The 15,670-nt window shown below is 41.8% G+C and overlaps 1 protein-coding gene and 1 non-coding gene across 2 annotated transcripts in view; both read left to right on the top strand.

Annotated features, from left to right (window-relative positions):
* Positions 1-15,670, top strand: part of LOC145335738 (guanine nucleotide-binding protein G(i) subunit alpha-2) — a 238,938-nt gene that overhangs the window by 209,814 nt on the left and 13,454 nt on the right. The window contains exon 7 of the mRNA XM_080181461.1: positions 32-185. Within this exon, the coding sequence (XP_080037587.1) occupies positions 32-185 (154 nt within the window). The remainder of the gene's footprint in view (positions 1-31; positions 186-15,670) is intronic.
* On the top strand, positions 864-968 carry LOC145341629 (U6 spliceosomal RNA). Its single transcript, XR_013886398.1, has one exon. It is a non-coding gene; the product is annotated as a U6 spliceosomal RNA (small nuclear RNA).

Genomic DNA, 15,670 nt, shown 5'->3' with positions numbered 1-15,670 from the left:
GCAATAATGAAGCCTATCTCTTCTGTTCCAGAATCGCATGCACGAGAGCATGAAGCTGTTTGACAGTATTTGCAACAACAAGTGGTTCACAGACACTTCTATCATCCTCTTCCTCAACAAGAAAGACCTCTTTGAAGAGAAGATCACCAAGAGTCCCCTGACTATCTGCTTCCCTGAATACTCAGGTATGTACTCAGATATATTTTTAGTAAAATGAAATATTGGATGTGTCCAACTGAGTTGATCAGCACTTGAAAGAGAAAGTTTGGTTAACACGCCACCATCAATCTGACGAAATCTGATCAGGCAGCATACCTGAGATTTTCTCTTCTTTGCCTTTCAGATGTTGATTGGTGTTTGCATTTCTAGCACTGTTTTTGTTTCAGATTTCTAATGTTCTGCATTCTTTTCATATCTAAGTCTTCCTTTATTCTGACTGGGCACATTCGAAAAGCTATTGAGGCAGAGCAAAACTGATCTTGATATTATCCTGCTTCTGAAAGAAAATCCCCACAGTGCGCTTGTGGAGAAATTGTTGACTGTTACACAGAAGATAAGAGCAGGAGGAGGCCTTTTGACCCTTCAAGCCTGCTCCACCATTCGTTACAATCATGGCTGATCATCCATCTCAATAACCTAATCCTGCTTTTTCCCCATAACCTTTGATCCCATTTGCCCCAGGTGATATATCCAGCCGCCTCCTGAATACAGTCAATGTTTTGACATCAACTACTTCCTGTGGTAATAAATTCCACAGGCTCACCACTGGGTGAAGAAATGTCTCCTCACCTCTGTCTTAAGTGTCTACCTTGAATCCTCAGACTGTGACCCCAGTTCTGTTCTTTATAAATGTTTCACCTTTTGTTGTATGCAGCAGCACATATACTAAAATTGGAACGATACAGAGAAGATCAGCATGGGCCCTGCGCAAGGATGACACGCAAATTCGTGAAGCGTTCCATATTTGTTGCATGTTAAATAATAGGGCAGCATCCAGATGCCACTCACTTCCCCCTTTTATTTGTTTGTTTCATAATCAAACGCCAAAGTTTGTAGTCAAGTACGCATAGCATATAATCGAAAGAAAAGATCAAAATGGAATAGAACCACTCCGCATATTCACCAAAAATGCTTTTACAAAGTATGCTCAAATGTTTTTAGGATTAATTTTATTTGAAGTGCTGAAATCCCCCTTTATACACAGGTCCTGCATTGAGTTCTGGCACCAGATCTTAGGAATGATATGTTGACATTGGAAAGACTGCAGTGTAGAACTGATACTGGACATTGAAGAGTTAAATTATGAGGGCAGTTCTTTATTCTGTAAAATAAGAAATAATCTAATGTAAGTGTATAAAATAGTTTAGGGATTTAATGGGGTAATTAGAAAGACATTGTTTCCTCAAGTGAGGACGTCAAAGAGGGGCTTGGCTGTAAAGCTTAAGCTATACCATTCAAAGGTGATGTTGAGAAATACTTCTTGATGTAAAGGGTTTTGGAAATCTGGAATATTCTTTCTTAAAAAAAACTGCTACGGATCGGTCAGTTGAACATTTCAAAACTATGATTGAGAGATTCTTGTTAATAAGAGCATTTGGCTTTAAGGGTTCAAAGGATCATAGAATCCTTACAATGCAGAAGGAGGCCATTTGGACCAAAAAATCTGCATTGATTCTTGGCAGAATATCTTACCCAGGCCCACCCCACCCTATCCCCGTAACTCCATTTACCACAGCTAATCCATTTAACCTACACATTTTGGGACGCTAAGGGGCAATTTATCACGGCTAATCCACCTAACCTGCACATATTTGAACTGCGGAAGGAAAAAAAATCCATGCAGACACAGGAAGAAAGTGCACACACCACACAGATACCCTAGGTCAGAATTGAAGCTGGGTCCCTGCTACTGAGAGGTAGTGCTAACCACTGTGCCCTCTATGGAACCAATGTGGGTAGATGGACTTAAAGTACAGATCAACCATGATCAAACATGTTCCCATGTCCCAACTCTCCTCTACACCTTCTGTTACCAGCTGTAGTTGATGTTTCAGATGGTACTTCTAAACAATGAGTTTACGTCTGATTACCATGAGTAGATGGCCGTCTTATCTACTCCAGGTGCACCAAGTATGAAGTCTTTGATTAAATTACTCCTGCTAGCAGATGTGACTGTGCACTGCTCGATTTGAAAAGTTCATATCTGTTCTTCACTTCTCCCTCAAGATAAGAATAGTCCCAGACATTCATTGATCTAAAATTGCGACAGGCTGGCATCAGCCCAAATAAGAAACTCATCTATGGAACACAAAGCTGTCATGGGAGTTTGTCTTCCATGACTTTGAAATTGTTCATTGTCTACTGCAGATAGCCCCTGAAGTAAAGTGGAAACGTGGTGCAGGAGATATGTTTTACTTGTCGGAAGCGAGCCAGCTGCAGCTTTGACGTGACTGTGCTGAGACCGTCACTGGCACGCTGCAGCGAGACTTCTGGTGACTTTTGTTGACGTCTGTGCAATTAATCACCAAAAACCACGTTAGCATTTACAGAAACAAACTGGTCTCATTCTTCAGGGCAGCTGGATGTGCTGTTTGGGGCCAGAATATGTGTGTGTGAGTCCAAGTCTACTTTTACAAAACAAATGTTTGGTTTCTGTTACTCAGTTGCATTTTGAGTTGTACTATCACCCTTGCGTTGCTGCATGCCCCAAACTACTTGCTTCAGTGCAAGACTGATGGTGTAAAAGCTGCTTAAGACACTGCAGTTGTCTGAGAGATGTTCTATCCCTTAATATTCAGTTTACTCCTTATTTTTATTTCTACTGGTCTGCATGTAACCTCAAGCTCAGAGGGGGCGGGGGGTTGAAGGTAAGTGATAACATTGCGCTTAGCAGAGCTGGAGTAGCCTGAGGACTGACTAGAGCTGTGTCTGTCATCCAGTAGCCCAAAGGCTTACTTAACATAGTGCGCAATCCCAGACTCCAAAACTAGCCAAGGCTGTTTTTTTTTCAAATCTGGCTTGAAGCTCTTGTTAGGAGTAAAGGAACAGGAGAAGGCCATTCAGACCCTCCAGCCTGTTTTGTCATTCAACTCGAGGTGCTCTACTGCAGCTGGCCAAGGCTGCTTTGACAGCATCTTCCAAAGCTGTGACTTCCCGGCCCAGCAGAACAAGGGCAGCAGGCGTACGGGAACGCAGAGACCTGCAAGTTGTCCTCCAAGTCGCAAACCATCCTGACTTTGAAATATATAACTGTCCTTAGTTCTGTAACCCTTGCTACCTTGGCTAACAAAAAACTATCAATCAGCTTTATGGATTTTCAGTTAACCCCCAGCCATAGAACCTTTTCAGGGGAAAGGTCCAAATTTGCACTACTCTTTTTCTTTAGATTACTCAGTAGAACTGCTGTCAAGGCTGGTTAAAGATGAGCTGGGATTGTTTCATCGTCTGTCATCCCTTTACAAAAGCATCCAGCAAACATATGAGTGGTACAGCTTCCTTTCAAACAGCATGCACCTCCTACTGCACAAATGGCCCACAGCTGCTGCAGTAGAATGCGCATATCGGTGGTGTCAGCATTTCCGCAGTATGCACTCTCATTTTCATTCCTGATTGTTAATCATTGCGTACAGTTTGCAATCGATACAACTTCTAACTTGGGCTGTTTTTAATCCTGGCACTTTAATTAAGTCAGAAGTCTCACAACACCGGGTTAAAGTCCAACAGGTTTATTTGGCAGCATGATTCACTAGCTTTTCAAGTGTTCGCTGCTCCTTCGTCACGTGAGTGCCTTGCTGCTCCTTTGTCATGCACCTGACAAAGGAGCAGCAAGGGCTCAGAAAGCTAGTGAATTTTGCTGCCAAATAAACCTGTTGGACTTTAACCTGGCGTTGTGAGACTTCTTAGTGCGTTTACCCGAATCCAACGCTGGCATCTCCACATCATGACTTTAATTAAGTCCATGACTGTGGCTTCTGATTTCTGAATTTGTGCAGAGCTGGTTAAATTGCAGTCAGTTATTTCTTTGTCCGCATCCTGTTTTAGAATGGCAGCAGTTATTGAAAACAAGCTTTCACTGATGTGAATCCCTGACCTGAATTACACTCAGAGCCGCCTTAAAATTCTGACAATTAATTGAACTGTTCTTAAGGCTGCAGTAAACAGAAGTTTCCTTTGTGGACGAATGCACCACTCGGTGTGGTACTGCACTGCACAGATCAGAAAGATTCCCAAGTTCCTTGTCCAGCCCCTGCTTGATCATCTGATATCTAATCTAAATTGGACATAGGTGACCGTGAGTTGCCTCGATGTAAGGAAATGTATGGTTAGTCTACAAATCTGTGAATGTCTCATCGTTTTCTTCCATAACTTGTAATTGGGATCAGAGAAGAATTTCTCATCTTTTTAACTACCAACTTGGTTTGGACAGATATCTTTTGCCTCTGAGAAGAACGGATAGTTTTGGGTAGCATGGCAAGTGTTTAAAACAAATGTTCAAATTATCGCAATTGTGTGGGGCAGGCTGAATAGACAAGTGGGTCTTTCTCTGCCTGTCATACGTTTATAGTTCTGTACTTTGGAATTGCATTCTTTTGCGACTAGATTGAGACTGCCAAACTTGATGTTGGCAGTAAAAAAAATGCTTCCAGCCAATCATAATGAATAGGATTCAAACCAGGGGCCAAGAGATGGGAATGTGATGTCTGACAATCCCAGCCAGTCCTCCAGAGTATTAATTTTCTAACTTGCATTATTGGGTATAAAAATCTTAGCGATTGGTGTGTAAATGAGCATTTTCAACCTAGGATCAGTTCAAGTTATGTTTCCTGAGCTTAAGGTATTTAAGCAAACCCATACTAGATGTCCAGAGCTGTTTTTATTGCCACGCACCTTGGATCAGTGGTGGTACTCTTGTATTTTGCCAGAAGCTTGCAGATCCAACACCCACATGAGGATTTAACAATGTAATATAGACCAATGTGTCAATAACATACTGAAAGATTGCTGTAAATGTCTTTCAGCTGAACTGCCTACTGTACATTGAGATAAAAGCAAAATACTGCAGATGTTGGAATCTGACACAAAAACAGGAAATGTTGGAAAATCCCTTTGTCCTATTACAACAACTCCCTCCACCCACCCACCCCCGCCTACTTAGAAAGCTTTTCTGATTTTCTTTGTTCTTAGCTCTGACGAGCCATAGATTTGTGGAAGATAGGAGCAGGAGGAAGCCATTTGACCTTTTGAGCCTGCTCCACCATTCATTAAGATCATGGCTGATCATCCAACTCAATAGCCTAATCCTGCTTTTTCCCCATAACCTTTGATCCCATTTGCCCCAAGTGCTATATCCAGCTACCCCTTGAATACATTCAATGTTTTGGCATCAACTACTTCCTGTGGTAATGAATTCCACAGACTCATCACTCTTTGGGTGAAGAAATGTCTCTAAATGGTCTACCCTGAATCCTTAGGCTGTGACTCCGGTTCTGAATTCCCCCACCATCGGGAATATCCTTCCTGCATCTATCCTGTCTAGACCTAATCGAATTTTATAAGTCTCTGTGAGATCCCCCCCTTATTCGTTTGAACTGCACCAAAAATAATCCTAACTCAGTCGATCACTCTTCATACGTCAGTCCCGCCATCCCTGGAGTCAGCCTGGTAAACCTTTGCTGCATTCCCTCGAGAGCAGGAACATCCTTCATCAGAAAAGGAGACCAAAATTGCACACACTACTCTAGGTGTGGCCCCACCAAGGCCCTGTATAATTGCAACAACACATCCCTGCTCCTGTACTGGAAACCTCTCGCAATGAAGACCAACATACCATTTGTCTTCTTTGTTGCTTGCTGCACCTGCGTGCTTACCTTCAGTGACTGTTGGACAAGTACTCTCAAGTCCTGCTGGAGACTCCCCCCTCCCAATTTACAACTATTCAGGTAGTAATCTGCTGCCTTATTTTTGCATCCAAAGTGAATAACCTCAGACATATCCAAATTATGTGCATCTGCCACCGATTAGCCCACTTATCCAATCTATCCAGATCATTCTGAAGGATCTCTGCACCTTTGTCACAGTTCACCCTCTCACCCAACTTGGTATCATTGTTACATTTTGTTCCCTCATCCAAATCATTATTATGTATTCTGAATAGCCGAGGCCTCAGCACCGATTCCTGTGGCACCCCAATAGTTACTACCTGCCGATTTGAAAAGCACCCATTAATTCTGATTTTTGTTTCCTCTCTGCTAGCCAGTTTTCTATCCATCTCCAATCCTATGAGCTTTAATCTTGCACAATAATCTCTTGTGCGGCACTTTGTCAAACGCCTTCTGAAAGTCCAAATATGCCACATTTACTGGTTCCCCCCTTGTCAACCCTATTAGTTACATCGTCAATGAATTTGTCAAGCATGATTTTCCCTTCATAAATCCATGCTGACTCTGTCTGACCCTGCCACTGCTTTCTAAATGCACTGCTGTAAAGTCCTTGGTAATAGATTTGAGAATTTCCTCCACTACCAATGTTAAGCTTACTGGTCGATAGTTCCCCATTTTCTCTCTACTTCCCTTTTCAAATATTGGAGTTACATTAGCTCCAATCTGCAAGGACTGTTCCAGAGTCTGTAGAATCCTGAAAGATGACCACCACTGCATTCACGATTTCTAGAGGCACTTCCTGAAGAACTCTGGGATGTAGACTATCAGGTCCTGGGGATTTATCCACCTTCAATCCCATTAACTTTCCCAGTACCATTTCTCTACTAATATTGATCTCCCTCAGTTCTTCCTTCTCACTAAATCTTGCAATCTTCGACATTTCTAGTATCTGATTTGTGAAGATAGAACCAAAATATGTATTCAATTGCTTGGCCATTTCCTTGTCCCCTATTATACATTCACCCGTTTCTGTCTCTGCAGGACCTACATTTGAGTTCACCAACCTCTTTCTGTTCCTATACCTACAGAAACTGAGTGTCAGTCTTTATGTTCCCTGCAAGCTTACTTTTGTGCTGTATTTTCCTCTTCTTAATCAATTCCTTGGTCCTCCTTAGCTGAATTCTAAACTGCTCCCAATCCTCAAACCTATTATTTTTCTTGGCCAATCTGTATGTTTCTTCCTTAGATCAGATATTCTCTCCAGTTTCCTTTGTAAGCCATGGATTGGCCCTTTTACCCATTTTGCTTTTGTGCCAGTGTCATGCAGACTTGAAACGTCAGCTGTGTTTGCTGTCAGACCTGCTGAGATTTTCCAGCATTTTCTGTTTTTGCTTACTGCACATGCTGTCTATCAGCATTTTTTCAGACACCACCTTCTGCATCTGTATGCTGCCTCTAAACAGTATTACCCAAAAAGATGGGATCAACTTTAATAAATATATCAACTATCTACCACAACTCTTATTACTGCCCCATGGAGACCCAAGTCCGTTAAAAGCCTGCATCAACTTTTGTGTACTACCCCTTTAAGACCAAAGTGGCTGGGGAGTATTCTGATCATGAAATAATTAGGTTCCAAGAAATGCCCGCGTAACGTGACGTTGCCATGAGAATGAACAGCTAAGGAGCGAAGGGTAAAGAGAGCGGAGGCAGCGGCATTGTGGTACTGTGGCTGGACTAGTAATCCTGAGACCCAGGGTAATACTCTGGAGACCCAGATATGTGTTACACCACAGCAGATTAAATTAAAAATCTAATGACCACGAAACTATTGTCAATTGTCGTAAAAACCCATCTGGTTCACAAATGTCCTTTAGGGAGGGAAATTTGCTGTTCTTATCTGGCCTGACCTACATGAGACTCCAGAGCCACAGTAATGTGATTGACTCTTGAATGTCCTCAGACAACTAGGGATGAATGCTGGCCAGCCAGTGATGCCCACGTTCCATGAATGAGTAAAAAAAAAGACCTGCCACTGACATTCAGTTTGGGTTTCACCAGGATTACTCAGTGATTGACCTCATTGCAGCCTTGTTTCAAACATGGACAAAAAAGCTGAACTTGAGAAGCGAGGTGAGAGTGACTGCCATTCACATCAAGGCAGCATTTGATTAAGTATGGTATCAAGGGTCCTGAGCAAAACCGGAGTCAATGGGAATTAGCTGGAAAACTCACCACTAGTGGAGCGATACCTAGCGCAAAGCAAGATGGTTATTGATGTTGGAAGTCAATCATCTCAGCCCCTGGAAATCGCTGAAGGAGTCCCTTGAGGAACACATTCCTGGACCCTTCCCTTCATCATAAGGTCAGACGTGGGAATGTTCACCATTGTGCAATTTTCAGTACCATTTGCAACAGCTCAGATACTGAAGTAGTCCATGTTCAAGTGCAGCAAGATCTGGACAATATCCAGGCTTAGGCTGACAAATAACAAGGAATCTTCATACCACACAAGTGTGAGACGATGATCACCTCCAACTAAAGAGAATCTAACCATCGCCCCTTGGCATTCAATGGCATTACCATCACTGATTCTCCCACTATCAACATCCTGGGGATTACCTTTGACCCAAAACAACTGGACCAATCATAAATACTGTGGCTACAAGAGCAGGTCAAAGGTTAGGAGTCCTGCAGTAAGTAACTCACCTCATGACTTCCAAAAGCCTGTGCACCATCTACAAGCCACAAGTCATTTGCCTGGGTGAGTGCAACTCCAACAATATTGAAGAAGTCATATAGCATCCAGGACAAAACAGCCCACTTGATTGGTATCCCATTCACAAACATTCACTCCCTCCACAGCTGACATACAATGGCAGCCATATGTACCGTCTCTCAAGATGCACTGCAGAAACTCACCAAAGCTCTTAGCACCTTCCAAACCCATTACCACTGCCATTTAGAAGACAAGAGTAAAAGATCCATGGAAACATCATCACCTGTAAGTTCCCCTGCAAGCCACATGGCATCCTGACTGTGAAATATATCCCCATTCCTTCACTCTCCCTAGCAGCACTGAATGTACCAACATCACATGAACTATTGGAGTTAAGGAAGGTAGCTTATTACCACCATCTCAAGGACAATTAGAGATGGTAAGAAGTCTCACAACACCAGGTTAAAGTCCAGCAGGTCTATTTGGTAACACAAGCCACAAGCTTGTGAGTGGGAGTTGTGTTCATAAACAGGACACAAAAAGACACAAACTCAAATTAACAGATAATGGTTGGAGTGCGAGTCTTTACAGGTAATCAAGTCAAATGTTACAGTAAAAGTTTAAAAAGTGAAATCTTGTCCATCAGTTTTCTTTACATTGACATCATAGAAATCCTTTTTCTTTAAAGGATATACACCTCAACGGCAATCATAGCACCCATCAATTCACAAATGGATCAGTAATGATGCATTGATGGTTTAATTTCTGTAGGACTAAATTCAACCTATTTGGCTGACAGCAAAAACTTTTCACTTCCAGAAGCCAATGCTATTTCCCCACCTAGCTACTTACTGAGACTGAAGCTTCAAATACCTGCAATACAGAGGTTGCACGATCACTGGTTAAAGACTCAAATGCTTCAGCTAATCCCCCTACCACCAAAGATCTCATTGACATTCTCAACACTGGGGCTTCATTGATGCTATTGATGCTGAACTTGCCGACCAACACAGCTTCATTTTTCTCAAACAACCTCATCCAGAATTCTGGCACGCAATTTTATTACTGATGAAGTCCTCAACTCAGGTCCATCTCTACTGACCTCCATTTTGTCATCCTGATCTGCACATTGACTTCAAGCCCCGCCCCCACCTCACTTCTTTCAACTAACTTCTTGGCCTCACTCCACTCTAGCTCTGTGTGCTCTTATAGCCCAGCAGTCAAGCTTTGCTCTCCTTCCCATCATCTAGTGTGCACTCCTGTTCCCCAGCAACACCACACTCCATTCCACCATTAGCTCCCATACGGCTGCCCTCTGAAATTGTCTTTCCAAAATCCTCCTTAAAAGGTTTTTATTGTATACCCGAATTTCTCTGCTTTTTTTTTTGGCGTACGTTGCTTCTCTTTAGGTTGTGAGATGCTTGTTGTATGTAAGGCACTATATAGAGTCAGAGGTTTACAGCTTGCAAACAGGCCCTTCAGCCCAACTTGTCCATGCTGCCCCTGTTTTTAAAACCCCTAACCTCATCCCAATTGCCCACGTTTGGCCCATATCCCTCCAAAATAAAAGGCAATCTAGGTAACTGTGATGTCCAAATTGTTTTTGTGCATGATAATAGAACACAGTATTTTACTGGTATGCAATGACTATTCCTGTAAAAAAAAAAATTATAAGTCTGAGTAATCAACAGAGTAGTTTGTTTCTTGGTTCCATTGTATCATCTGTTTATAGTTTGCTTTTGCTAGATAATGTGAACAGTTTGCATTATAAAAAAGTTAATATGTTCATTAAATAACACTGTAAACATCTTACAGTCACTTGGCAACTTGCCTCTTCTCAAAGGTTTTATAATAATGCAACGTATAACATAGTTGAGAAATGCTAATGTTTTTATGTTTAGCATTCTTCTGTTGCTGTACAGATCGCTGGCAGCTACTGTGCACTCACAGTGGGTAAAGGGTAGCATTTCGAATGTGTCTGGTGCTCAGTGGTTGACGTATGATTCACTGTCATGTGTGTTGCACTGGTTGAAAGGCTTGACTTACTCCCATCTGGTATTATTTAGCTTCCTTTAGTTTAACAGATTCTGAGGCCAGAACATCACCTCATGGCAGAGAATAAGTTTGTGTGTCAGTTCCTGCATTGACACCAAGGCCTTTATGCCAAGCACAGTTGGCAGTGATCTCGATGATCACCACACGTTCCTGTTCGAACAGTAACTTGGTATATTTGTGTTTTTATACCCTGTGGAGCACAGACTTTCCTCCTGAGTGGTCTGCTTGAAAGATTAGTGGGAGCAAATTCAATAGTAACTTTCAAAGGGAAGTTGGATAAATATCAGAAATTGAATCCTTTTAGAACTTTGGAAAAGGAGAAACGGGAATTGGGTCTAGGATAGCAATTTTAGGAGCTCATACAGCCATAATGGGCTGAAGGTGCTCCTGCGCTGACTGGTTCTATGAACATTGTTCATTATAATTTGACTATTTGGGACAATAAATAATCTGAGACAATAGTCCAAAATGAACATTTGAAAAAAACACAATTGATATTTCATTTAAAACATTAAATATGATGAAACTATTGCTTCTTGAATAGTTCTCAGTCTGACATTTGACTTTTTGTCAGACTATTCTCAAATTATTCTCAAATTGGATGAACAAGAAAGATTTTGTTCATGTAGTTTTCTCTCCCAGCCGCTTGAGTACTCTGGTATGCCGAGATGCACTCCTGTGGGCATATTTTCATTTTCTTTCTTGGAATGTAAGGTCAGCATTTGTTGCCCATTCCTAATTGTCCATGAACTGAGTGGTTTGCTAGACCATCTCAGAGGGCAGTTGAGAGTCAGCCACATTTACTGTGGGTTTGGAATCACATGTAGGCCAGATCAGGTAAGGATAACAGATTTCCTTTCCTAAAGGGACATTAGTGAACCAAATAGGTTTTTGCAACAGTTGATAGCTTTATGGTCAGTATTACTGAGACTAACTTTATAGTTCAGCTTTTTTTCGTTTATTAATTGAATTCAAATTCCGCCATCTGCCTTGGTGGAGATATGAACCCATGTCCCCAAAACATGAGCCAGGCCTCTGGTTCAGTGATGCACTGCCATGTTTCACACATGATGAATTTGTGTATTCTTTCAACCATGGGTGTTGTCAGGCTGCTTGAAGCATCAGAACCGAGTCTCATTCCTTGTTCACCTGCTGCCCATACACATTTTCCAGCAAGTGTCAATGTTAACATTCAAGAGTAGGAACTTGAATTGATTTTTTTTATTTTCCTCTTTGCCCCTTCCCAGTATTGCTGCGAGTTATGTATCAAGGATTGAGCCTTGTTAGTTTTAACATCAAGTGACATAGTTATTTATTGTTCTGTGGATCGAGAGTGCATTCCCTCAGTTTCTTCCTCTTGTGTTGTTTAGCCAGCACCTCCCCTTGGGAATCCTTGTACAGTCACTCAATGATGTGAAGAAGGCAGAAAAATAAATCTTCTGGTTGAAAGGGTGCATCATCCTCCCTATCAGAACAAGATAGGCAACCTGCTGCTAGGCTTCTGCAATTGTCACCACCTCATTGGTCACCAGGAAAGTCTGTCCCTTTTTCCTGCAACCATCTTTTTATCAACTTCCTGTGAAGAAGTCATCATAAGGGAATGCATCTAGATGTGGATGTCATATGAGTATTGAAAGGCTGCCAGGCTTTTTCAACTGTTGAACCTTTTTGATTGCTATGCGAATCTCTCCTTTTCTTTCCCTCTCCTCCCAGAAAGATCTTCTCTCCTTGGAGTGCTGCATATGGGAACAAAAAGATTGGCTTTCATTCATCTATCCTGCCACACTAATGTTCTCCTCTGAGTGTTTTTGCAACAGGCAAAGATGTAATCCTGATGAAATTTTATGGCTTTCAGAATTGTTCTTACAGATCTGAAATGCTTAATTTATATATTACCAAAGTCTGCCAACATGAAAATAAACCCACTGTTTGGCCAGATATCCTGACAATGTTTCAATTAGCTCACTTGAAGTTTCCATTTACTGCCAACATTTGACTAAGATTGTGAAATAGATTGTGTCACTGATCCCAGTTGGTATGAAGTTCAGTCTCTGATTAATCTTGTGTGCGTTTTGACTCAGGCATTCAGGATTCAAGACCCACAAGCAAAAACTATTAAAAGAATAAATTGTGAAAAAAGGAGAGACGATGGTTCGCTATAATTAAGTGCTCAACTCACAAGCATCACCAGAATTGTGTGTCTGAGCATGTGGAGTAACTTTCTCTGCAGCCAAGAGGAATAGTTCAAAGTACCTTTCTGTTTATTTGAACTAGTTTGGTACTGCAGTCCCATGCGCCCTCTTCCATTACATCAATATTGGCCTCAAAAGATGAGAATGTGCCAAGATAATACAACAGATGCTTGTTGTGTCCTCTGATTCTATCTCGCTGCTTCTCTTTAACAGGCGCCATGTCAGTGAAATATTTTATTGCATAGTGTAATGACCTGTGATTGCTCTTGAATGGCCCAGTTTGGGTAGAACAAAGAACATTACTGCACAGGAACAAGTCCTTCGATCCTCCGAGCCTGCACTGATCATGATACCTGCCTAAACTTATACTGTATGCACTTATGGAGTCCATATTCTTCCATTCCCATCCTATTCATTATTCATCTAGATATCCCTTAAATGTTGCTGTCGCACCTGCTCCCACTACCTCCCTGGGCAGCACATTCTAGACATTCACCACTCTTTGTTAAAAAAAACTTTCCTCTCACATCTCCCCTAAACTTATCTTCATGCACCTTAAACCTATGTTCCCTAGTACTTGACTTTTCTATCCTAGGAAAGAGCATCTGACTATCCACTCTGTCCATGCCATTCGTAATCTTGTAAACCTCTATCAAGTTACCCCTTAATCTCCATTTGTTCCAGTGAGAACAAACCGAGTTTATTTAACCTCTAGTCATAGCTAATAGCCTCCATACCAGGCAACAAGTAAACCTTTTCTGTACGCTCTCCAAACCATCCTCATCCTTCTGGTAGTGTGGCAACCAGAATTGTACACAGCATTTCAAATGAGGTCTAACTAAGGTTCTGTACAGCTGCAGCATGACCTGCTAATTTTTATACTCAATGCCCCGACTGATGAAGGCAAGCATGCCGGATGCCTTCCTGACTAGCTTATCCATCTGTGTTGCCACTCCCAGTGATTGGTGGACATGTACGCCCAGATCTCTCTGCTCATCAGTACTCCTCAGAGTTCTCCCATGTACTCGATAATTCCTACATATGCATTGGACCTTCCAAAATGCATTACTTAACACTTGTCTGGATTAAACGCCATCTGCCATTTCTCCGCCCAAGTCTCCAACCGGTCTATATCTTGCTGTATCCTCTGACAATCCTCTTCACTGTCTGCAACTCCACTAATTTTGTTTTGTCATCTGCAAACTTACTAATCAGACCAGCTACATTTTCCTCCAAATTGCTTCTTTATGCTACGAACAACGAAGGTCCCAGAACTGATCCCTGTGGAACACCGTTAGTCGCACCCTTCCATTCAGAAAAGCACCCCTCTACAGCTACGCTCTATCTTCTTTGGCCAAGCCACTTCTGCGTCCATTATGCCAGTTCTGTATCCATCGTGTCAGCTCTCCTCTGATCCCCTGTGACTTCACCTGCAGCATGTTCAACTTTTTAAATGTGTTTTTCATTCCTTATGTGCTTTAAATCACAGGGTAAATACAGCTATGAGACTTTTTTTGTCCCACTTGAAGGAACTTTTACAATTCAGCGCCAGTTTTTGTACCAGCTTCCCAATGCTAATCCACCCCATTTCCACTGCCATTTTTTTGAAACAGACCAGAAACATTCCTTGTGAATTTAATAGCAGCATTTAAAACCCAAATAGATTCCTTATGTTGCTGAAACATGGTTGATTGACGGGCTTCTGCTATTAGCTTTTGCTGATGTCAAAGCAGTTTCTCACATTGATTGCAGTTTGTAAAGACGCAAGTGCCTTGACCTGTTCTATCCAGAAAGAACAACCTGCAGTTTGCCTTTACCCAGCCAGTTTGTTTGTGAATCAATAGCCTTTACTTTCATTCTCCTATGGGGGAGACCGTTTCAGATAGTCATTCTCGTATGAAGTAGTTTTTTCCTATTTCTGTATCAATGGGGACCAAATAGAAATGGTGGAGAGATTCAGGTTTTTAGGTGTCCAGATCATCAACAACCAGTCCTGGTGCCCCCCATGCCGACACTATAGTTAAGACCAACTACATATAAATATCTATATATAGTTATACCAACGCCTCTACTTTTTCAGAAGACTAAGGAAATTTGGCCACTACGACTCTCACCAATTTTTACGGATGCCCCACAGAAAGCATCCTTTCTGGTTGTATCACAGCTTGGTATGGCTCCTGCTCTGCCCGAGACTGCAAGAAACTACAAAGGGTTGTGAATGAAACCCAGTCCATCACGCAAACCAGCTTCCCATCCATTGACTCTATCTATGCTTTACGCTGCCTTGGAAAATCAGCCAGCACAATTAAGGACCCCACGCACCCCGGATATCCTCTGTTCCACCTTCCTCTGGGAGAAAATTATACAAAAGTCTGATGTCACATACCAACCGACTCAAGAACAGCTTCTTCCATGCTGCCATCGGACTTTTGAATGGACCTACCTCGCATTAAGTTGATTTTTTTTTTACACCCTAGCTATGACTGTAATACTACATTCTGCAATCTCTCCTTTCCTTCTCTGTGAACAGTATGCTTTGTATAGCATGCAAGAAACAATACTTTTCAGTGTATATCATCAGGACTTGAGCTATGAGAACCATATATTATTATGTGATAATAAATCAAATCATTGATACTTTATCAGTTTAGCTTATGTGTCCCACTTGTTTGTCTGTTTTGCAGTATGTGTTGGTTGTTCTTATCTGTAGCAATTCATATCACTTGTATTCTATCAAATCCCCTCTGAGCCATTCCATTTCATTCTAAAAAGCCTGACTTTCTCTAGTTTTCCTCATAGCTCAGCTCTGATGATAGGGATAAGTC

The sequence above is a fragment of the Carcharhinus amblyrhynchos genome, chromosome 3, assembly GCF_965287045.1.
Source record: "Carcharhinus amblyrhynchos chromosome 3, sCarAmb.v2.hapA, whole genome shotgun sequence".
Taxonomy (NCBI): Eukaryota; Metazoa; Chordata; class Chondrichthyes; order Carcharhiniformes; family Carcharhinidae; genus Carcharhinus; species Carcharhinus amblyrhynchos.
Note: the sequence above shows the minus strand (reverse complement) of the source record. Positions and strands in the feature narration are given on the sequence as shown.